The 23,730-nt window shown below is 34.2% G+C and overlaps 1 protein-coding gene and 1 pseudogene across 4 annotated transcripts in view; one reads left to right on the forward strand and one right to left on the reverse strand.

The window, feature by feature from the left end:
- Rasa2 (RAS p21 protein activator 2) overlaps window positions 1–23,730 on the reverse strand; it is a 107,319-nt gene that overhangs the window by 41,635 nt on the left and 41,954 nt on the right. For all 4 annotated transcript variants that reach the window (XM_058574945.1, XM_058574946.1, XM_046431523.1 and 1 more), the window contains exons 5-9: window positions 19,929–20,005; window positions 11,228–11,311; window positions 9,470–9,542; window positions 5,887–5,963; window positions 4,840–4,941 (exon numbers count right to left, since the gene is read on the reverse strand). In XM_058574945.1, coding sequence (XP_058430928.1) covers window positions 4,840–4,941; window positions 5,887–5,963; window positions 9,470–9,542; window positions 11,228–11,311; window positions 19,929–20,005 — 413 coding nt within the window. The remainder of the gene's footprint in view (window positions 1–4,839; window positions 4,942–5,886; window positions 5,964–9,469; window positions 9,543–11,227; window positions 11,312–19,928; window positions 20,006–23,730) is intronic.
- Window positions 16,699–16,958, forward strand: LOC124084448 (anaphase-promoting complex subunit 13-like; annotated as a pseudogene).

Below are 23,730 nucleotides of genomic sequence, written 5' to 3' on the forward strand. Positions count from 1 at the left end.
TGCTGCTTCCTCCTCTACTGTGCCTGGATGGGCTATGCCCATGTCTGCAACTAGTGTTTTCCAGACACAGTAGAATAACATCAATTGTATTACCGCTTACTCAGTTACAACTGGGTCTGCCTTTCTGGGACTGCACCTATCCATCTCAAACAATGTCTCCACATTCTACAGTCAAAATAAATTTTGCTTAGGTTTGTTCTACAGAAATTTTACTCAGAGGGCAAATTTATTTCCTTATCTCCAAATTACTTGGGGAGTTATATCAGGATGCTCAGGAACTCCAGAAGGGCTCACTCCTGACACTTTTCAAATTTGCCCCCTTGGGTTTTCTTTGGCAGACAGGAAATCCCTATAGACAAAAACAATTCATCTCTGTCTACTTGAAAACAAAACAAAACAAAACCTTCCAAACATCACTGTTTTGCCTATCCCCTGAAACATTTAAAATAATATTTTACAAGGGTCACTCATTGCTACTAGCTTAAAACAGAGGACGTTTCTGAATTTTAAACATATTCAAAAGTATGCCAAAGTATAAATTTATTCTAATATGTTAATAGCACAAACATTGGAGTCAGATAGTTTGGTTAAAATCCCTGCTATGTAATTTTGGGCAAGTCAACTTAATCTCTCTCTGTTTCCTCTTCTGTTTATCAAGGGGTATTAATAGTACCTTACTGACTTAATCCTTATAACAGCCCCAAAGAGGTTAAATAAGCAAAGCACTTAGAATTGTGCCAGGCACACAGTTAACACTGTAAATGTTAATATAATATAACTATTCCCACTTAAATATATATTCATATATGAATGACATAATTATTTATATAACTATATATGATTATTATTTGAAAATATTACAAAAGCTCAATTTAGTAAATCACCTGAAGGATGCTTATGAATCATGCAATATGTATTAATTAGAGCTCAAGAGAAAAGCCTCAAGATTTGTTAAATAGGAGATATCTGATAGGCCTAAGATCTAGGAAAGAACAAATAAGGAAAAAAAAAAAAAGGCAAAAAAACCCTGAAGTATATTTTCCTTAGCTTCTGAATGAAATAATTCAGTTTCAAAGAATGAGAAAGAACATTAAATAAAGAAAAATTATTAACTGAAAGTGGCATTCCATTGCTATCTTTTTCATTCACAATTACAGAGGCATAAAAGCAATTCTATGCTCTTAAAAGTTAACAGGTTTGATAGCCCCTTAATAGGAAAAAAACATCAGCATTTGAAAAATTTTAGCCATAAGGTTAAAATTTAGGGAGCAAACCAAAATTACAATTATTTGTACATAACGCATAAGCTGAAAAATAATTGTTCAGAGGTAGCTCTTCTAATATTTGAAAACAAAACAAAACCTTTTAAACATCACTGTTTTGCCCATCCCCTGAAACATTTAAAATAATATTTTACTAAGGATGAAAGATGCTTTACATTTTCCAAATTCAAGTAGTAAAAAGATGTTAAAAAAAACAAGGCCAGAAAAAAAAAAGTGTTTGAGGACAAAAAGTGCCCAAATTGGCAAACCAGACAATCTCAAGTAAAGCACTAATCTAGTTTTAAATTATGTATAAAGTGCTTACTTTGTAAAAACCCAATCATTAATTTTATCTACTATTTGAATATTACTTTCAAAATAAAAAAAATACAACATAAAAAGATATTTATATCTATTTTTTAAATGTCCATTTATATTTTGGATCACCTGGGGGAAATTATTATATCAATTTATACATGAAAAATTATGCAAATATTAAATTCTCTGATACTGAGGTAACTAATGAAATGACATGAACTAGATTATCCCTAAGGTTGTCTTTACTTATAACATTCCAAACAATGGGCTATTATGCAAAAAAAAATGCAGAAATTCTATGTGCATTTCTTCGGAATAATGGTGAGAATAGTAAAGCAGTAATAAAAACCATGATAGCATGATTTACACCCATTGTCAAAGGCCTTGCCTGTTACTGTACTGTTAACAACATTCATTCTCCTAACGACTTTAGAAAGTATCCCATTATATAGTCACAGAAAGTAAAGGCAGACAGGTTGAGTTCAAGGTTATAAGTAGTTAACAGCAGAAGTGCAACTGAATCAAGGCAGTTTGGTTCCAGAGTCCATACTCTTAATCACCATCAATAGTCAACAAAGACTTATTGATGTTCTATTGTTATACTGATGTTATATTGTAAAGTAAAAAAAGCAAGGTGCCTTGCAGAATATAGTGTTTACTTATTTATGTAAAGAAAGGGGAAAAATTATGTTTTGTTTTTTATATATACAAAACATTTTCAGAAACTTCAAAACAATGGTCACCTCAGAAGTGGGAAACTGAGTAGCTGAGTAGCTGGGAGGAAGGAGCAGGACACAGATTTTTACTTGACCTGAGATAAAAAAAGATATAAATATCTTTTTATGTTGTAATTCTATTATCTACACAGAGAAAAGTAAAAACTAACCAAACCAACAATATAGTAAAAGTACCAAGATAATCCTCACATTTGATCAAAGTATCAGCCTTAAGAACATAACACTACTAAGGAACTGAACAACCAAGAAAGGGAGGAGTAACTTGAGTCGTCATACTATAATTTCAGAATAAAATTAAATTAGAACCATCAAAAGTCAGTGTTAGGAGAAACTTAAACAGACAAATACTAATAGAAATTATTGGAAAAAAGAAAGTGAACTGAGACTTTTCAAACAACAGAAGTGAACTACTACAGTTATTCTATCCCTTTGAATAATATGGAAATAAGAAGGCATGCCTGAAATCCCGAAGGTAAACAAAGCTTTTCTGGAGTATTTAAAGCAGTTTCCATCAACCCCACAAGGGGATGCTACAGCTCTACAATTCAAAATGTTTTGTTTCTATCTAAAAGGAAATATCATTCACATTTTTATACTTCCTTACTTCTATGTCAGTATAAACAAATTAGCAGATGCTTCTGTTTTATGCTATATCAACTTTAGTACTTTTGGCAAGTTACTTTAAAATATTTATACTATTGGCAAAAAGCAAAATCTACAGGAATAAAATTAATTTCTATCTGCTAAAGTTTGTACAACCTACAGAGGTAGCTGGACAAAGTTTTGCTAAACTTGGAAAGTATGTCTGGAGATTACCTCACTTAAAATACAGGCTATGTGGCATATTTGAAGCTCATTGAGGGACTGTGGGAGGCAAAACAAGTAATTTTTCTCTTCTGTATAGAACTTGACAGAGTTCAGAAATTTTCATTTTAAAATGTATGTTATTTTGTGGAAGGCGGAAAAAGATATATTGTGGGAGGAGGGTGAAGAATCCCAAATGTTCATCAATTTTTCATTGAGACCAAGTTAAATTATTTTCCTTCTGTGGATGCATTTTGGAAATCATATAAAGTGCCATCATGACCAATAAATCTTATATCTGCATTAGGTAGAGGAAAAATAAAATGAAAAGTTTAAAAATCAATCTGCAAGTGTTAGAAGACAACAGAATCCAATATAGTCCAGACAAGGAAAAGCATGACCAAAAGAAATATCTAAACATTCAGTATGTGGTTCTTATGGTTAAATAATATTCATATATATATCACATTTTAAAAATTCATTCATCCATTTAGAGACATTCTATCAGAAAAAGGATGAAATTCTGTTGTTCATAGCAACACAGGCATTAAAAAAACCAATGCTGCATGTTCTCACTCATTTGTGGAAGCTAAAATAGTTGATCAAATGTCAGCAGAGAACAGAACACATGTCACCAGAGGCCAGGAAAGAGAGAGAGTATAGAGACACAGTAGATAATAGGTACAAAAATACAGATGTTAGGGGAGTAGTTTTAACGTTATAAAGCACCATAGGGCACCTATGATCTATTATAAATTTCACCACAATTAGAGAAGAGTTTCAAGGTTTCCAATTCAGAGAAATGATATTTAAAGAGAGAGAAATGCTAATTTCCCTGATTTGATCATTATACATTATATACATGTATTGAATTAAAATATTGTACTCTGCAAATAAATAAAAAAATACCATTTTTTAAAAAGTGGTCTCTAAAAAGGCAAATGAGAAAAGGCATGTTCATTTTACATTCAGTTGAGACTCAAGTCTAGCATGATGGATGTGGGCAGCCTACTGCAAGGGATAAGATACAGATGCTTTTTCAAGTGCTGGAGACAGAAAAAACCATAGTTTCCCATTGGTTCTGTGAAGGAAATTAGCATCAATTCAGTGTCACCGACAGAGTCATGAAAAGGTAACATAATACTGTAGCCATTACTGAGCCCCCAGAGCTCCAATAAAATGTATTACTTGAATCAGCTCGACAATATCGAGACCCTAGAAACTCAGGAAATAACATCAGGGCTATCCACAGTGCATTTCAACATAGTGTGGTGAAGGAAAATCACTGGTTAGCTCTCACGAATGACTGACACCCCCAAATAAACCCTTTGCTTTCAAATATCCCTAGTTCCGATGATTGATAATAAAGCTTCTGAGCTATAGATGTTTACTTCTGAGCAAGTATCTTCTCACATGGCAACTCATGTAATGTTTTATGTTCTCCACTTTCTCAGAGTTTGTAAAATTTCATTTTTAAACATAAAAAGTAATTCTGGATGATTCAGTTTTTTTATCTAAGGAGTACAGGTCAAGTCATAAAACCATTGAAGTACTTATATTTGTAAGATCATGAATTCATAACCAAATTAATTAATGTCAATGATTTTTTGCTTATTCAATAGCAACTTTAAAATGTTTACAGTAAGCATTTATTTGCATATATACTGTATTACAGAGGATTAAATTACAGAGTTCACTATAATATTTGTTTTTCTTACCAGGCTTGATAAGAGGTATCGTTTCTTAACACATTCACAGGAACCTTAATCTCACCCAGGAAAACATCTTGGACCAGGTTTCCATTATTCCACAAGTCAATCCTGAAATTGAAAACTGGTTTTATTTTTGGCAAATAATGTTTAAGTAAATGCACAACACCAAAGGTTTCAAATTACTTTGATTTGTATTATAGCATTAATTTTACATGCTGAAAAGTAAGAGATGTTAGCATTACCATATATCTCACTATCCAGACTAGAAATGAAAAATACTACAGCAGTTTTTATTTAAAAACACAAAAAGTGTCAATTCTAAATAGTCTAAAATGAGTCACGCAAGATTCTTAGTTTGAAAATTACACTTTATTTTAACCTGTAGCAATAAGGATAACAAAGTTTAATTTGAGAAAAGAAACCAACAGAAGATTACAGTTTCTTTTTCAATTATAACCAATATACAAAGACTGATGATTTAGAAAAATATATTACCTGATCACTTTAAACACATGATTAATATGCCCTTTAGATAAACACACTGTTAACACCACACCTACACATGCATTTGCCAAACTTCCCTTTCCAAAATAGCATAGATATTTAAGGCCTAGGAAATATCACAAACTGCAAACACATGCACCTGTTGAATTATCTTCTTACCTCACTGAAATTTCTGATAGTCAGCAGATATGTTAAGAAGAATAAAAAAATTATTTCTAAATTGGCGCAGATATAATTGCTTTCCCATCCATTATGCTATGATCCAGATATTTAAGAAACAATTAAATTAAGAAAAAATTTTAAAAATAAAACAAGTAAAAATTAGGTAGTCTTTGTTTACAAAATCAATATATTCTGCAAATAAATCAGGTTTTGAAAAGATAATCCAGATTAAATTAGATGCATTTTCCTCTAAGTTTCATTAAACAATTTGCTATGGTGAAGTCTAGTAAGGCTGGTTCTTCTCCCTTTTCAGTTAAATTTAAATTTAGGATTTTTTTTTTTTTTGCATACAAAAAAAGCAATTATGTAAATCCCCAAAGTACATACCTAATTTCTAGCTTTTCAATGTCCTCCTCTTCTACCTGGAATTGGGACTTTTTGGTATAACTACTGGATCTGGTTACCTGTAAACAAAACAATTTAGTAAAAAAAAAGAAAAAAAAATTTAAGTATCTTTTTCCCACGTGAACTTAAAAAATGACCATTCCCAAATATTCAATACAGATATAAACAGAAGAACACAATGAGATAATATTTTACCTAAAAGTATGGAAAGTAAGCTATGAAAGTAGCAGGAAGGTAAGAACAAGGTAGTGTGCAAAAAAAAAAAAAAGAAAAGTTAAAAAAAAAAAAAAAATAGAAAGAAAGAAAAAAATCCTCGCCTCCACGCTGTTCCTATCAACTCAATATACAGGAACATTAAGCTCCTAGATCATGGGTTGTCTTCTAGTGGCCTGAAGAGTAAAAATGAACTAATTCAATGAAGCTGTACTTGCTTAAAATTGTTTAAAGACAGTCTCATATTTCTCAAGGTACCAGTTCTACTCACATTTCCTTCTCCCATTTTTGATGAAAACATCAAGGCCAGTAGCAGGAATTGCCTCAATTACCATCCACCTGAATGGATCCACTCCCACACAGACCTCTCCACTTTGTGAGTTTTCTCACCCTCTTCTCAACATGAGAATGAGATGATTCTCTTCTTTTCTAGGACTACCCCACCTACATATAGTATGTAATAAGCATGCAGTAAGCATTCAATCTGCTTTAATTGCAGCTTTCTTTACTAGTTTGTTCACCTCACTCAAGTAGAAGAAAAATTCTCGCCTTAAATTATGGTCTTTCTTTTTTTTCCCAAATACATTAAAACTATAATTCATCCTTCAGTCTGTGCTTCCTCAACACCCACTCACAGCTCCTATCTGGTCTCCTCATAGATTACCCTCCTACAATCTTTCTCTGCATCACCAATTCTGATGACCAGCTCTTAGTTATCACAGTCTTTGACCTCTATTTGACCTAGTGATCATACAACTATAGCTCCCTTGCCAGAACAACTTTGTCTTTGAATTTACCTGGGCATTATTCTGGCAGCATTCTCTGCTCTGTTTTTTTCTCTGAGCCTATGGACATGGTTACTTTCTGAGGTTTTATCTTTTACTTTGCTCTAAAAACAACTTGATGCTGGATGGTGCTGTACAGTTTATAAAGTGCTTTCACATGCATTATCTTCTTTGTTCATCAGACGTTGCTCTGAGGCAGGCAGGGCTAGATTTATTATCCTCATCTTAAAAATGAGGAAGCTAAAGTACAAAAATTAAATGACACTAAATAAGTGGCTGAAGCAAGCCTTTTCACTTTTCCTCCTTTGTTGTACACCTCAACTCCGAGGCTTTTTTTGGTAAACAAATCTTCATTATTATTTTTTTTAGTTGTTGATAGACCTTTACTTTATTTATTTATATGTGGTGCTGAGAATCGAACCCAGTGCCTTAGACATGCCAGGCAAGTGCACTACCACTTTATCTTGAACTACAACCATCATTTATCTTGTTTCCAGTCATGTACTGCCTACTGGAGCTTTTTTTAGTCAGATTTCTTTATGTCCCAAACTAAGCCACATATCTTCTTTCTCCTAGTTTTCCTATTTTTCCAGACTTGAAACCATTCGACTCTTTTCTTTCCTTTTTCCTCTATAACCATTTTGTCATCTTGCCCTTTGTAGTACCTTTCTTATCTCCCTCTTCCTCCATATTTCTATACTACCCTCTAGAACAGACCATCCCTAGGTTGGTTGGTTTGTTTTTCCACCTGAGCCACCTGGCCTACAAATCATGGTTAATTCTCTTCAAAACACTGCTTTACTTTCAGACTCAAAAGAACTCAATGTCTAAAATTAAAGCACCTCAGCCAAGAAACTGGAGGGTTTTCATTAGCTAGTCCTGTTCTACTATTCTAATCCTGGTTGCCATTATTTTCTTAAACAACTCAGTTAAATCATTACTTGTTGCTCTTTGGAGATAACTTTCTGGCTGGCTGGCTGTGCTCAAAATGCTCTTTTTCCTCTCACTTACGAAAATTTAGTCTTTCTTTAAACCTCTCCTGACCACCTCAGGCAAACAGCATCTACTGCATTTGCCTGTTGTATAGATGCATGTATATGTATGCTGTCTCCTACTCTAGCCAGAGAACAGAAACTGAACTTTATCTATCTTTATAACCAACTCCAAAGGAGCCACTAGATAAATGTTTCAAGGTCTAGCAGGTCCTCTGGTACACCAAACAGGTCTTGACTTTCAAAAACTCTTCTGCTTGCTGCAAGGCTCTGTAATGCTAGTAGATTTCATCCCATCTGCAGTCAAGGTACGTGGACTTATGGGGACAATAAAGGCCTTCAGTCAGTAGCCCTTTTTTGGTCAGTTGCTGCCTTCTTTGTTTTCTCCAGGTTAGATGTAACAATAAATATATGTAGAATATAAATGCATAACCATTAATAAATGTAGAATGACTGCAACAAGCCTTAGCCAGGAAGTGGTAAAGTCACATCAGTACATTTTCTCCCTTCCTTCCACCCCCACAGTTTTCTATTTCACTTTAGTATTTTCTTCAGCCTGTGCTCTTTATTACAGTAAAATAATCAGGCATGACTAGAGATACCATAGTACTTTCTCAATTTTAAAAAAGAAGAAAAACATTAAAAAAAAAAAGAAGAAAAAGCACAAAATGTAACTCCTTTTTGTAAACCTTTCTCACAAGTTATTACCAACTGCAACATGTTCCACTATTACACAACCTTTAGAGTTTGAGATGCTTTTCTGTAGTCTTTAAGTAATAAAAAGGATTTTTTTTTACTGGATGCTCTCAAGTAAAAAAACTCCAAAGCACTGTGTTTGGGACAATTTTGAGGCAGTTGAAGATCTCCATGAAAATAAATAAGCATGTGTCCACAGAGTAAATTAGACTAAAAAAAATTTAATAACACCCCCTCCTTCTGGGTACTAGGGGATCGAACCCAGGGATTTGCTCATGCTGGGTAAGTGCTCTATCACTGAACTATACCTCCAGCCCCAATAATAAGATTTTAGTCACAAAGTGTTTTATACTTTCAAAGGGTTCTTACATGCTCTGGGCATTATAAAAACACTCCTAAGTTGGGTAGAGCCGCTAACATTTTCCCTTACAATATTACCCTTTCACAAAGTAAAAAAAACTCAAGTATCACACTGAGTGACTCATTCAAAATCAACTGGGACTACAGCTCAGATCTACTGAATGATAACCATACTTACTTCACTAGTGGTTTTGAAACAGTATGCTGCAGAAGAGTCTTGTGGCCATTACGTGTCAGGTGGGGAGTTGGACAGGGTGGGGAGGATATAGAAGAAGGTGTGATGGTGAGAATGACTGGAGTGGGGGTGGATGACCCTAGCCTTCCCTACTACCAAATCAATCAGAGCTCTACTTTTATCTGTTTTATATTCAGTACATGGTTCTATTGCTTTCTGGACAGAAAATGCTTGGTTGCATTAGTTGATAAAATGATTATTATGGCTGTGGTTTGGAAAAAGAAATCAAGTAGAACTCAATCTTAAATATTCATTGTTAACATTTATATAAAACAAGAAATTACCTCAAAATAAAAGATTTCATTAAACTGCGGATTGCTTGTTTTCTTCTTTACTTTTGTCTTCTTTTGGTCATTCCTGTTCCAATGTGGTAGAGTTTTACCTTGTAGAACTTAATAGTACACAATTATAAAACATGCTATTTCCAACCAGGGAGCCTGACCTCTGTTTAAATGTTAAGATGACTCAGGAAAGACTGCAGTTTTAAATATTACTGGGGTTGGGGGGCAGACAAGATATCTCCACAAACTCAAAAAAAGAGAATGTTCTATACGCCAAGAGTGTATTATTCTGTCTATGCCTATACCAGACTGACTGCCAAGCTCTCTTCAGAGGTTTTAAAACACATTCTACGACATAAGCAACTCAGAATAAATAATGAGAAGGCAGGCCATGAGATTTACAGTGCCTTTGCCTATGTTAAAAAAACACCTGAGGACCAAAAAAAGTATTTTTAACTCACTTTACTTCTTGACCTTCAGCTAATAATAGTGACTGAAATATGTTTTTTAGTTTGAAATAATTATTCAGAGGAGATTACAAAGAAATGTACAGCCAAATCCTGTGGCTGTACCCAGCCTTCCCCAATGTGAAAATCTTACACAGTATGGTACAATAGCAAAACCAACAGTTACTTTTTAAAACAAATTCATATGCTAAATAGTTTCTAATTATATGTTACTAAACAATTACATAAACAATTTATATGTCAGGTACAGATAATTAAGTAAAAAACAAAGCCAGCTCTACTAGATTGAACATTATTAACATGCACAATGAAACCACTCTGATAGCACTAAATGTTATATGATTATTTGTTTTAAAATTTAAAACCATCATACTAATAGTAGCATGCCATTATGTGAACATCCAAAGTTTAGGCATAGTATGGTATTAGGAGATATATATATATATGAATGAATATAGTTTTCAAAGTGACTTATCAGCAATTTTTTTTTTAATCAGAATAACTAGAGCTCTTGGGGATGGAGAGAAGGGGTGTGTGTGTGTGTATGTGTGTGTATGAAATCTTGTGCTTTTTATTTCCTGATTCTAAATCCTCAACTTGTAGAAAAATTTCAGACTACTCAGTCCCTTAGATAAACCATAATGAAGCTATATAATACAAAATATCACAAACTGCTAAAGGTTTTTCTCATAAATTATCACAAATTAGTTAAACCAATGATCTACACTTCACCATGCTCTAGTACTTCAGTAGTTTGTCTACAGCTTAGAATTCTCTTTGAAGAACACGGATCTCATGAGTAGAAAAGGCAATTTTCAGTCCCAAGCTGCTTTCCAGATAACATTATAGAAATTGCCTCATTTTCTGAGTTGGAATTTGTTGGTTTTTTTGTAATGCTGGGGATCAAAACTAGGGCTTTGTGGATACTAGGCAAGTGAGATTGGTGTTTATTAAAGCAGGATTTTACCTGTGTACAATTTTAGGTCATTTAAAAGGAGGAATATTAATAAGTGAAGAAGGCCAAGTTTATGTTTCAAAGCACATTTTTAATAGTATGAGACTGAGGTTTTCCCTACAGACTAAGCATATGACAGATTTAAAATGGCATTTAATATTATTCTGTAAAAATAGGACTTGGTTGTTTACATGTATTTAATGAACTCACCAAAGATTCTTCTTTTAAAGGTTTATTTTATGTCTTAGTTACTGAGCATTTGCTCTAAGAACACTATTTTTCCAATTCTTAAAACCAACTTTACACTTAAAAACCCACTAACCATTCAATAAACATTACCTAGAAGGACCCACTAGAGAAACTGTTGCATAAGGATCACAGCTTTGTCCATTTATGAGAGGCAACCCATGGCAAGCCTTGATGCTAAAATGGAATGAAAGAGATTAAACATGTTAGAGTCAAGTTAAACAATATGACACATTATCTTTTTTGTGTGTGTGCTGCTGGGATTGCACAAAGCTTTGTGCATGCCAGGCAAGAGCTTCACAACCATGCTCCATCCCCAGATCTAAAACATTATTTTAAACACAACCTAATATATTCAAAAAGCTCAAAACTGTTTCCCACATGTCTGCCTAGATACGACCTGCCCCTAATAAATGCATGCACACATTTATTTATGCTGTATTTTCAAAAGAGGCCTAAATGGAATGCCACAATCAGTACCAAGACTATCAAACAACATTAACACATTTCTTCCTGCTACATAACCAAGAAGGTACATTGTGTGGTTTGATAATACATCAAAAACTGCTGTGGCTTCCAAAAAGGAAAAGAAAGCAATGCAACCTTAACTGAGAAGCTACAAAACAAGCCAGCTCTATGGCATCATATCCTCTGCTAAAGCATGAATGACATACAAGGAAACAACTGTGGTTTCCACTTAAAATCTGATTCATAAATATAGGGCAAGTCTCACATAATTCTGTAGCCTTTTGTTTTGATTCTCAGTAACATTTCTTGTACCATTCTGTAGAAAATGTTTTAGACTATAAAGGCCCAGGTCATATAATCCACTCCATGAATTGTAATCATTGGTATTTATAGAGAACACAGAGCCTAACTTAATGATCTGTTCAAGTTTTCTCACTAATTATTAAGTTAATTAGTTTAATATCAATGTGTCTTCATTTCCTAAGGCCTAACAGAAACTCACAAGTGTTGCTGAAAAGTATTCTTTGTCTAAAGATGAAGGCTATTGAGCAATATCCTTATTTCTCTCCAACCCCATGGATCACATATGTGGGTGAAGAGCAAATGGTGTACTGTCAAGTAAAAAAAGAAATGATAATATGACTCATTTCTATTAACCAAGCATCAAAACTCAAATTGAAAAATTTCTGAAACTAAACAAAGAAAGCACAGGTCAAGATAATAATTCTGGTTATTAATGTTAGGTTCAGGTATAGTAAAATTTTCCCACTGTACTTACTACTTGAAATTTATACTTCTAAGGCTAAGCTTCAAAATGATACCAGATTTTTATACAGTATTTATAGTTTACTATGTACTTTCACAAAATGCACTTAATTCTCACAACTGCCTTTGAGAAAAGCATTGTCATTTTTAAAAAGAAAGTAAGGCTCAAGTTATAAAAAACTGGCTAAGGCTCAACTTCTACTTTCTTATCTTGCTGTTACTAAAGCCCAGAGTCCTTCTATATTACCACTATGCCTGATACTATTATTATTATTCCACCTGCACTACCAAATTTATCTCATATTACACAAATTATGAGAAATCTCAATTATAAAATGTAATTTACTACAATCTTGATAAAGTATAAAAATGAGAAAAATGCAGTGGAGTTTACAAGGACATCCATAAAAACATACAGACAAACCAAACAAAAGGAAGCCCATAAAGAAAAGCAGAAGCCTAAAAATAAATAAATCATCAAAAGTATTTTTAATTTTCAAATGGAAGACAAAGTAAATATTGGGGTTTCCTGCCTCTTAAGTAACATTAGTAAATACAGGTTATTTGCTACCTTTTTTCTAAAATATTATTTTCCTAATTACCTAGGATATAACTGTTGTTCTAATCTATAAATCAAACAATTTCACATCATAAACATGAATGGGCAGAAGCCAAATGTTGAAAATGACCTCAGTATACTAAATTATCTTTTTTTGTTGTTGTTTATATTGATATATAAAGCTTCTGTATTTCTGCGCTATCTGGAAATTACAAAGGAAAATGGACAAACTTACTTATACTACAGATAAATCTAAATCTTTTCTTTTTTTTGGCACCAGGGATTGAATTCAGGGACTCTCAACCACTGAGCCACATCCCCAGCTCTATTTTTTTTTTTTAAATATATTTTTAGATGTCAATGGACCTTTATTTTATTTATTGATACATGGTGCTGAAAATCGAACCCGGTGCCTTGCGCATGCTAGGCAAGCGCTCTGCCACTGAGCCACGACCCCAGCCCCCCAGCTCTATTTTATATTTTATTTAGAGATAGGGTCTCATTGAGTTGCTTAGCACCTTGCTGTTGCTGAAGCTGACTTTGAACTTGAGATCCTCCTGCCTCAGCCTCCCAAGCTGCTGGGATTATAGGCGTGCGCCACCATATGAAGCTTTATTGGATATTTTTAAAAACAAAAAACAAAGGTTACCTTCTACATCCAGCCAAGATGAAGTAACAGGAACTAGATTTACCTTCCAATGGAAACAACCCCCCAAAAAGACAAAAGCTGGGGAGGTCAAAGTGGCTAGGGTTCCCAAAACAGAATACTGAAGGGAAGAAAGCTACAGAGGAAGAAAAACCTCCAGAGAGCTACAAAAATCCTTGCTGAATCTTCTACTGAGTGCTGATATCATAAATGGATCAAAATGTTTCCAAGTAACTTAATTGATACCCAACATTCACGGAAATACAAAAATGTCAACTTCACAATGTCTGGTGTTCAAGAGAGAACAACCAGGATACTACTAAGATATGACAATGACATTTTAAAGATTAAATTATATTTCATATATTCTGTGCAGACACAGATAAAATAAAAAACTAATGGTCTAGAGATAAAAAAAAAAAAAAAACATAATCTGACTTAAAAACACACTGAATGAAATCCAACAGTTGCTAAGATTGTGGGAAGGAGATGTATAGACAAGAGAATCAAAAATTCAGTTTTAAATGAGTTAAGTTTGTGATGTTGTGAAACATCAAGTGGACATACTAAGTTTCGAACTCAAAAGACAAACCTGGATGAATGCACAGGGTATAGACAATTTTTGAAAACATCTTGTTTGGAAACAGTTTCAGACTTTCAGAAAAGTTGTAAAAGTAATAGAGAGTTTCTGCAGACCTAACATCCAACATTTAACCTTTTGTGTAACCATAGTGGAATTACTGAAATTAGGAAAGTGACATTGATATAATGTTGGCTAAAAATATTATTAACTAATCTACAGACTTTACTTAATTTTAACACTGTCCTTCTCTGATCCAGGATGCAATAAGGGACCCCACATTCCACTTAGTTGTCATGTCTTCTTAGTCTCTTCCATCCTGAGGGAGTTCCTTAGTATCTTTTTTGCCCCATGATTTTACCAGTCTTTGCTAATTACTTTGTTTTTTTGGAGATTTTCTAATCTGAGTTTGTCTAATGTTTGCTCATGGTTAGGTTAGAATTGTGCATGCTGGTGTCCTCAATCCTACACTGCATCATTTCAGCAGTTGCTGAATATCTCATTATTGGTAATATTAACACTGATCACTTGGGTCAGGTGGTAGCTATTAGGTACCTTATAGGGAGATTCTTTGAGGCTATATAAATATGCTGTTTGTCATCATACTCACTTATTTAGTACCACAGATGATCTGTCCTTGTATCCAATTATTTTTTAAAATGTATTTTAATTGATACATAGTATTTATTTATTGATTTATGGGTGCAGTGTAACATTTCAATATGTCTACAATGTGTAATGAACATATCAGGGTAATTGGTATCTCTATCAAGTCAGACTTGAATCTTTTGTGTTAGTAACATTCAAAATCTTCTCTGATAGCTATACTGTCAACCATACTTATCCTACTATACAATAAAATAGTAGAAGTTACTCCTCCTAACCCACTGCACCCATTGACTATCTTCTTTCCATCACTGCCCCCCCATAACTTCTTTCCATCACTGCCTCCCCAGTAACCACTATTCTGTTCCCTACTTCTTTGAGATCAACTTTTTGAGTACTTCCTTACTCTCTGACCCCACAAAATATTCCAGCCTCATCTTATATATTCCCTACCCTAGTCCTGAAATCGCCACTGCTAAAAAAAGAAGTACAGGTTCTTTTCATTGAAGTCATACTGTCTAATATAAAGCCATTAACCAAATGTGGCTATTTCAATGAATTAAAACTAAATAAAATTTAAAAATGCAATTCATTAGTCACATTTACCATATTTCAAGTTTTCAAAAGTCATACATGGCTAATGGCTATTATATTGGACAATGAAGACATAAAACATTTTCTTCATCACACAAAGATCTACTGGTGAGAACAGAGAATGCTTTATTTAGAAACCAAGATGTAGGTGCTACATATGCTCATTGCTAATGGAATGGCATTGCTTCTAGGCCTTCTCAGTAAATGCAGCTAGTATTCTCTCTCTCTCTCACCCCTATATCTATTTTTCTTTGAGAAGTTTTCCTTCAAAGAAGAGCAGAGAAATGGGGAAAGTATAGCTGGGGGTGGAAGGTGTGTGAGGTAAGAAGAGATGAGGTCTGGGAGGCATGCCTTTTAGGATGGCAGATATTAGAACACATAGGGGAGAAGGTAAAGCTGATAAAACTAGAGAAAGAAATCATAACTGAAGGAGCTATTCCTTGAGTGGGGGAAACAGATCAAATATAGAATGTATCATATATAAGAATTCACTCTGGAGAAGAGAAGGGGCACCTCCTATACTATAACATGCAAAACTGGATATCCGTACACAAAATATTGAACATAGATCCCTGTCTCCCGCTGCATAAGATTAACTCAAAAAGATCAAAGACTTTCCAACTGCTGGAAGAGAACATACCAGAAACACTCTAACATATAGGAGTAGGCAGCAATGCTCAGGAAATAATGCCAAGAATGAATAAATGGGATGCCATTAAAATAAAAAGCTTCTCACAGCAAAGGAAAACAATAGCACAGACAGCCTACAGAATGGGAGGATCTTTGCCAGCTACTCTTCTGACAGAGGATTAATATCTAGAATATATAAAGAACTAAAATGTCAACACCAAAATAAATAAATAACCCATTTATAAGTAGGCAAACTAAATAGACACTTCTCAAAAGGAAGTACACATGACCAAATGTAAAAACTGTTCAGCTCTTTAGCCAGCAGAAAAATACAAATCAAAACTACGTTAAAATTTCAACTCACTCCAGTCAGAATGACAATTATCAAGAACACAAATAAGATATCCAGGGAGCTAGGGTTGTAGGTGGTAAAGTGCTTGCGTGGCATGTGTGGGGCATTGGGTTCAATCCTCAGCACCACAGAAAATAACAAATAAATAAATAAATGGCATTGTGTCCATCTACAACTTTAAGAAAAAAAAAAAAAAAAGCTATCCAGGGATGCGGGTCATGTGATGCCAAGGACCTAGTTCAGAGGAAGAAGGTGCTGCAGTGGGCCAGCTGCAGACAAGAAGCATTCAGGGCAGAAAGCCTGCTGAAGCTGCATTGATTTGAGAAAACTTTGTAAGATCTGACAAGGTCAAAGCTGCAGAAAAATGGATAATGAGGTCCAGAGAGATGGAAGGATCTTAGATTTGATTGATAACATTTGGTAGAAGACAATTTGCCTTATGAGGATGTTGCAATACCACTGAATGAACTTCTTGAAATGAACAAGAAACAGTGTCACCACACAATCTTGAAAGAACAAGAAATGCAGTGGACAGACTTGGCTTTACAGTACCTCCAAGAGAATGTTTCCCCCCATTGGCCTCTTAGCTCTTTTCTCATAGATGAATTTTTCAAAAATATATAGATAAAAAAATAATAAAGGCTGGTGAGGATTTAGTAGCAGGGAGAAACTCATATGCTGTCTGTGAGAAAGTAAATTAGTATGACCACTGTGGAAATCATTATGGAGCTTCCTCAAAAGACTAGGAATGGAACCACCACATGATCCAGCTATACTGCTCCTCAGTATTTACCCAAAAGAATTATTAAAGTCAGCATACTACAGAAATACATGCATACCCATGTTTATAGCAGCACAACTCATCATGCCAAACTACAGAAACAGCTTAGATGTACAACAGATGAATGGATAATTAAAGTGTGGTATATATATATTCAGTCATAAGAATGAAAGAAATTATATCATTTGCAGGAAAATGGATGGAACTGTGGAGCTTCATGTTAAGTGAAAAAAGCCCAAATCAGAAGGTCAAGGGCTGTATGTTTTCTCCTACATGGAAGCTAGAAAGAAAAATGAAGAGAAAGCAGGGTGGGTGGGGAATCTCATAAAAATAGAAGGGAAACTAGTTGAATAGAGGAAGACGGGGGGAAGGAGGGGAATGGAAGGAGAGACTCCAGGGAATTAAATTGATTAAATTACATTATGAGTATGTGCAAATATGTCACAAAGAAGTCCACTATTCTGAATGATTATTATACAACAACAAAAATTTTTGTGGTACTGGGGATTTAACCCAGGGATGCTCTACCACTAAGCTATACTCCCAGCCCCTTTTTCCTTTTTGTGAGAAGAGGTCTCACTAAGTCGCCAAGGCTGGCTTCAAACCTGCAATACTGCTGTCTCAGTCTCCTGAGTTACTGGGATTACAGGCATGGGCCACTACACTTGGCTAATGATAAAAAACTTTTTTTTTTAAAAAAAAAAAAGCATTATGCTGGGGCTGGGATTGTGGCTCAATGGTAAAGTGCTTGCCTGGCACATGCAGGGCCCTGGGTTCGATCCTCAGCACCACATAAAAATAAATAAATAAAACAAAGGTATAAAAAAAAAAGGCATTGTGCTATAAGTAAATGAAAGGAGACAAAAAGATTCATATTACATGATTCTGTTAATATGACATTTTGGAAAAGGCAAAAACTATAGGTACAGAAATCAGACTGTGGTTGTCTAGGGCTAGGTGGAATTGAATTACATCTCTGTGTAATGCCTTTTGGTACAATTTTAGCTGTTGAAATCATGCCAATATTCTATATATCAAAAATAAAATTAGGGAGCTGGGGTTGTGGCTCAGTGGCAGAGCACTTGCCTCACACACGTGAGGCACTGGGTTCGATCCTCAGCACCACACAAAAATAAGTAAATATAATAAAGATATTTTTAAAAAATAAATAAAATAAAATTAGGGCTGGGTTTGTGGCTCAGTGGTAGAACACTTGCCTCCCACGTTCAAGGCCCTGGGTTTGTTCCTTAGCACCACATAAAAATAAACAAAATAAAACTATTGTGTCCAACTCAAAAATAAATATTTTAAAAAAAATTAAACCAACAAGGATGTCGGGGAACGTAAAATGGAATGTAAACAAACAAAACCAACTCAACTAACTCCATTTTAAATGACTATTATAAACAAATAGAAACAGGAGAGGAAGTAGCAGAAGGACTTTCACTACATACTCTCCGTCTAGGGGAAAAAATAGCAAACAAATATTGAACTATTACTATACTATTACTATAAATTAAAGTATTGCAACAATGTTAAATTTCCTGAATTTGGTAACCAAACTGGAGTCATTTAGGATTTTTCCTTATTCTTAGGAACTACATACTGATACATTAAGAGATAAAGGACATAATGTATGCAACCTTCTTTTGAACTTTTCAGGAAAAATTAACTAAATAATACCATACATAGTATTAGATATGTATACATTAATATGTAAAGAAAATGCCTCAAAGCAGCTGAGTTTTCACAATTAAGTTATAGTTTGGAGCAGCCATAAGAACACAACATCTCTTGTACAGCCTTGCCCTAAGGTATGTGGGTATGATAGAAACTAACACGGACTCAGATTGAGAAGGCTGTAGAAGGGCCTCAGAACCTTAGAGATATTCAGATATCAACTGAGGACAGATGGAGAAAGCATCCAGAACAAAGGTTATCAGTTGGTAACCCACAATGAGGACGTAGAGGGGAAGGAAGAAGGAGGAGGTTGGGCTAAAACAGGAGACTTCTGGAAGCCAGCAGATTAGAGCCTGCATGATTTAAAAAAAAAAAAAGACCTAAGGGTAAAAAGAGTAAAAAGAAATCCAAAGTTTGTGGCAATCAATGTGGTCATCTCAGCATGGACATCAGGTTCTAGCCCTACAGTCTTTAAAGCTTGGTGTGTTTCTAGAGGTCCTGTTCTAAAAAGCCTTTCCAAGTCTGCACTGACAGGTAGGCAGCTACCTTATCTGTGATCCTGTCATTCTCTAATGCCTCTACATATCATTTAACCCAATTAAATAAAAACTGGTTGAATGAATTAATGACTCATTATAATCTCAGTGGACTAGATATGTGAAAAATAAACTAAATATGAACTGAGTAAAGAAATGACACATCAGGATTTCTTTTTTTTCTTTCTTTCTTTTCTTTTTTTTAGTACAGGGGATTGAACTCAGGGGCACTCAACCACTGAGTCACATCCCCAGCCCTATTTTGTATTTTAATTAAAGACAGGGTCTCACTGAGTTGCTTAGCACCTTGCTTTTGCCAAGACTGGCTTTGGAACTCATGATTCTACTATCTAAGCTTCCCAAGCTACTGGCTGCTGGTATTATATGTACGCGACAACGTGCCTGGCTCTTTTTTCTTTTTATTGTGGTACTGGGAATTGAATCTAGGAATCTGAGGAATGCCAGGCAAACACTAACACTGGAGCTACATACCTAGCCCAGAGTTTCATTTTTGAAGTATTTAAAACAAGAAGTTGGTTTAAGAACACAAAATGAAGAATTAGTTCTAGCTGGATTTAGTAAAAGAAATATGCTTACTGTACAACAAGCTGCTGGCACACAGTCCCATTCTCTGTTATCAGTTCATTCAGCTTTAATTCAAGGTGAACTTTACCCTATAAAGACAAAAAAAATTATAAACTGAGTAGTCTATTTTGTTGACAAAATATTAACTAAGAGTATGTACTTTTTCAAATGTTACCCATATTTAATTATACACTGACTTTTCAGTAGCACATAGCTTTGACCAAACTATTTGTTATAACTAATAACTGTTGATGTAAATTAAAGTTCTTAAAGATATAAAAAGTCAAATGTTTGTATCAAATATGGTATTCAATTTTAAGAATTTTATGCCCTGTTCAATAAAATGTTATATACCTCAATTATCATAGATCAAAAAGAAAGATATTACTTATGTTTTTGGAAATTTTAAATGAAATTAAATTATAAAATGTAGGATGTTTTTATCAGACAAGATAAACCAGCAATAAGAACTGAGGCAATACCATAAAAAGAAAAAAAAAATCTCATAATTCTAAAACAATAAAACTCTGAGTTAAATCCAGTAAGACTGTTTGTTAATCATTACTTTTATCGACTAATCAAGATTAATGGGATACCTACAAGGTTTGGGGAGGCACTATAGGAGCAAGTAGGAATATACAGACATCTAAGACACACTTACTATTTACAAGAAGCTTAAAAGGCTGGGGATGTAGCTCAGTGGTAGAGTGCCTGCCTACCATGTGCAACATCCTGAGCATCCCAGAACCAAAAGAAAAAAAAACAAACAAACAGTATACAACTAGTTAGGGAGACAACAAATAAAAGACAACAACATATTGCCAAGACGTTGATGGAAAGATGAGAGAAAAATAAAGGAGTACTTTTTTGAATAGCCACTAAGAGATGGAACTGCAAAATAATAATAATAATAATAATAATAATAATAATAATAATAATAATAATAGTAATATCTAGTAAGTTTAAAGAAACATGAACTGTCACTTTCTTAAAAAATTAAAGGCTTAGGAACAATGTAATCTAGAGCTTGGTTTGTCTTCCCTTCCACTGGTGATGAACAATTCTAAACAAGTTGTGAACAGAATTAGTGCTAGATTACCTCAACCCAACTGAGAAGACAAACTGGCACAGTGCCAAGTAGAGATTACCGGGGAGTGTTGTCTATGGGCTGATGATGCGAGTGATTTCATCAGAGGCAGTAAGTTTATTACCTATCACTGCTCTTCTGAACAACCCTTTTCAGACATTCTTTCAAAGATTCCAACCTGAATCGCCCTATTTTATGGGGACTTGTCATATAATAATGAAATCTGAGGTCCAGTAGCTATAAAGATCAGGGTTAGATGCAGAGTTAAGTGATAAGCAATAAATATTGATGGATCCTAATACAAAAGTCTGCATGAAAAAGTTAAGCTCTAAAGCAAAAAAGTCATAAGCTGTAATAAAATTGACAGGTGGAGTTGGAACCAAATGAAACGAATCATTCACTAAAAATCTAGGCATGAATGTTTATGAAATCATATATAATTTACAAAGTAGGGTCTTCTGTTATTCCTGCCTTTAATATTCACAAGCTCTGCTATTCAAGAGTGACCTTAATGATCCACAATGAAATAATTTATAATATCATTCAACTAGAATTTTAAGTCATATTTTCTGTCATGCCAGCATGTGTGTTACTTAGCTAACAAGGGAACTTAGCCAACTGTACAAACATCTGCATCTCAAAAAAGTTTTTCTATTTTAAAATGTAGCATTTTATAATAGAAACTATATGCTAACAAAGTACTCCCAACCATCTTGCAGGAAACATCTAAGACCTACTGTATTTCTAATCACCATTAAAACAGAAAGTAGAGGGGCTGGGGTTGTAGCTCAGCAGTAGAGCACTTGCCTAGCATGTGTGAGGCACTGAGTTTAATCCTCAGTACCACATTAAAAATAAATAAATTAATTAAATAAAGGTATTACGTCCATCTACAACTAAAAAAAATTTTTTAAAACCCAGAAAGTAGAAAAAAGTATAACCATTTTATTCATAACTAAAATCAGTACTGTTGAGGCTAAAAGTAAAGAGATATTTAATGGGAGTCTACCAGGAATCACTACAACCGAGTCGGAGCCTACGTAGTATGTTCATTACTCCCACTGCCTGTCATGCAGAACATTCCTTGGATATTAGTCAGTAATGACATAATTGTGTATAACCTAGTCAAGAAAACAATAGGGACAGAATAGGCAGATATGAAACATTAAAACTGAAAAGCTTTATGAATTAAATTAAGGAAAGTACAATTTCTAAACTACAAAACCCTCATTGAACACATAAATATGGAAACATGTTACATGAAACTTAGCACAGAAGCAAGTTACAGAATAAAATGTATAATACATTAATTTGTAAAAACAACCTCAATACACACATAAATATGTACACACACACACACACAGCCATATATTCACCAAAAATTGATAGAAGTTATCTTTAGTAAGGATTTTAGGTTTTTGCTTTCTTTTTTTGCTTTAAAATTTCAGAGCTTTACTATCAATCTAGATATTCAAAGTTTCTACTACTGTACTACTGTTAGTAAAGAAAAATGTTAGTAAAGAAAAATGAACAAAAGTGTCAAATTATTTGAGGCTACTTTTCAATTGTTAGGAAAACAAATCTATAAATATTTTAGAAAAATTTAGTCTTCTTGGCTATCTCATGCAAAAATTTCAGTTTTACTTGTATTTGTCATCATTTTATAGGCCTGAATTATAGAAAATGAAGCCCTTTTTTTTTTGAGGGGACAGTTATGAGTCCAGAAAAATATAATATTATCTACCCTCCCTTGAGGCCAAGAACAGTGGCCAAGAATAGACATCTGATGCAGTTCTGATCAATGGAACAGAAAGAGCAGTTGTGGTGGGCTATCATAAATCTTTTTTGGGGAAAAGCTTCGGATTATTTCCAATCTATTTAAAATTCCACTATAGTAGAATAGTGGATTAGAACTATAAGGGAAAAAAATGACATGAACAACATATTTACAAGAGATTGAGAGTATAAAATAACTATCTTTTAACATTTTTTAAAGATAGAAAGCAAAGTGGAAAATCCAGAAGGTAACTGGGAATTATAAAATGAATCAAATGAACAATTTAGAACCAGTCAATAGCCAGAATGAAGACATATTTAGATTAAACACAGTTGAAAAGAGGATTGGTAAAATGTGAGACAGGTCAGTCAGTAGAAAATACTGAGTCACAATGAAGCACAGAAAAGAAGAAAAGCATAAGAGATATATATGAAACACAGTTAATTAGTGTACTATTAGTGTAATTGGAATTCTAGTAGAGAAAGAACAGGCTAGAAAAAAAGTGGATAGAGATAATTGCCTGGGATTGCTCGAAACTTGATAAAAGGCATCAAGTTACAGATTCAAGAAATCCTAGGATCACACAATAGGATAAACATAAAGAAAACTACAACTAGGGGCTAGGGATGTGGCTCAAGTGGTAGTGCGCTCGCCTGGCATGCGTGCAGCCCAGATTCGATCCTCAGCACCACATACAAACAAAGATGTTGTGTCCGCCGAAAACTAAAAAATAAATATTAAAAAATTCTCTCTCTCTCTCAAAAAGAAAGAAAGAAAGAAAGAAAACTACAACTTGGCACAGCACAGTAAGACTGGTAAGAACTGACTGTACAGTACTACCCCAGTATGGTGGAGCACACCTGTAATCCCAGCAGCTCAGAAGCCTAAGGCAGGAGGACAGGGAGTTCAAAGCCAGCCTCAGCAACTTACCAAGGCGCTAAACAACTTAG

The sequence above is a fragment of the Marmota monax genome, unplaced genomic scaffold (assembly GCF_021218885.2).
Source record: "Marmota monax isolate L192 unplaced genomic scaffold, Marmota_monax_Labrador192_F-V1.1 WCK01_AAM20220418_F8-fsc00022, whole genome shotgun sequence".
NCBI lineage: Eukaryota > Metazoa > Chordata > Mammalia > Rodentia > Sciuridae > Marmota > Marmota monax.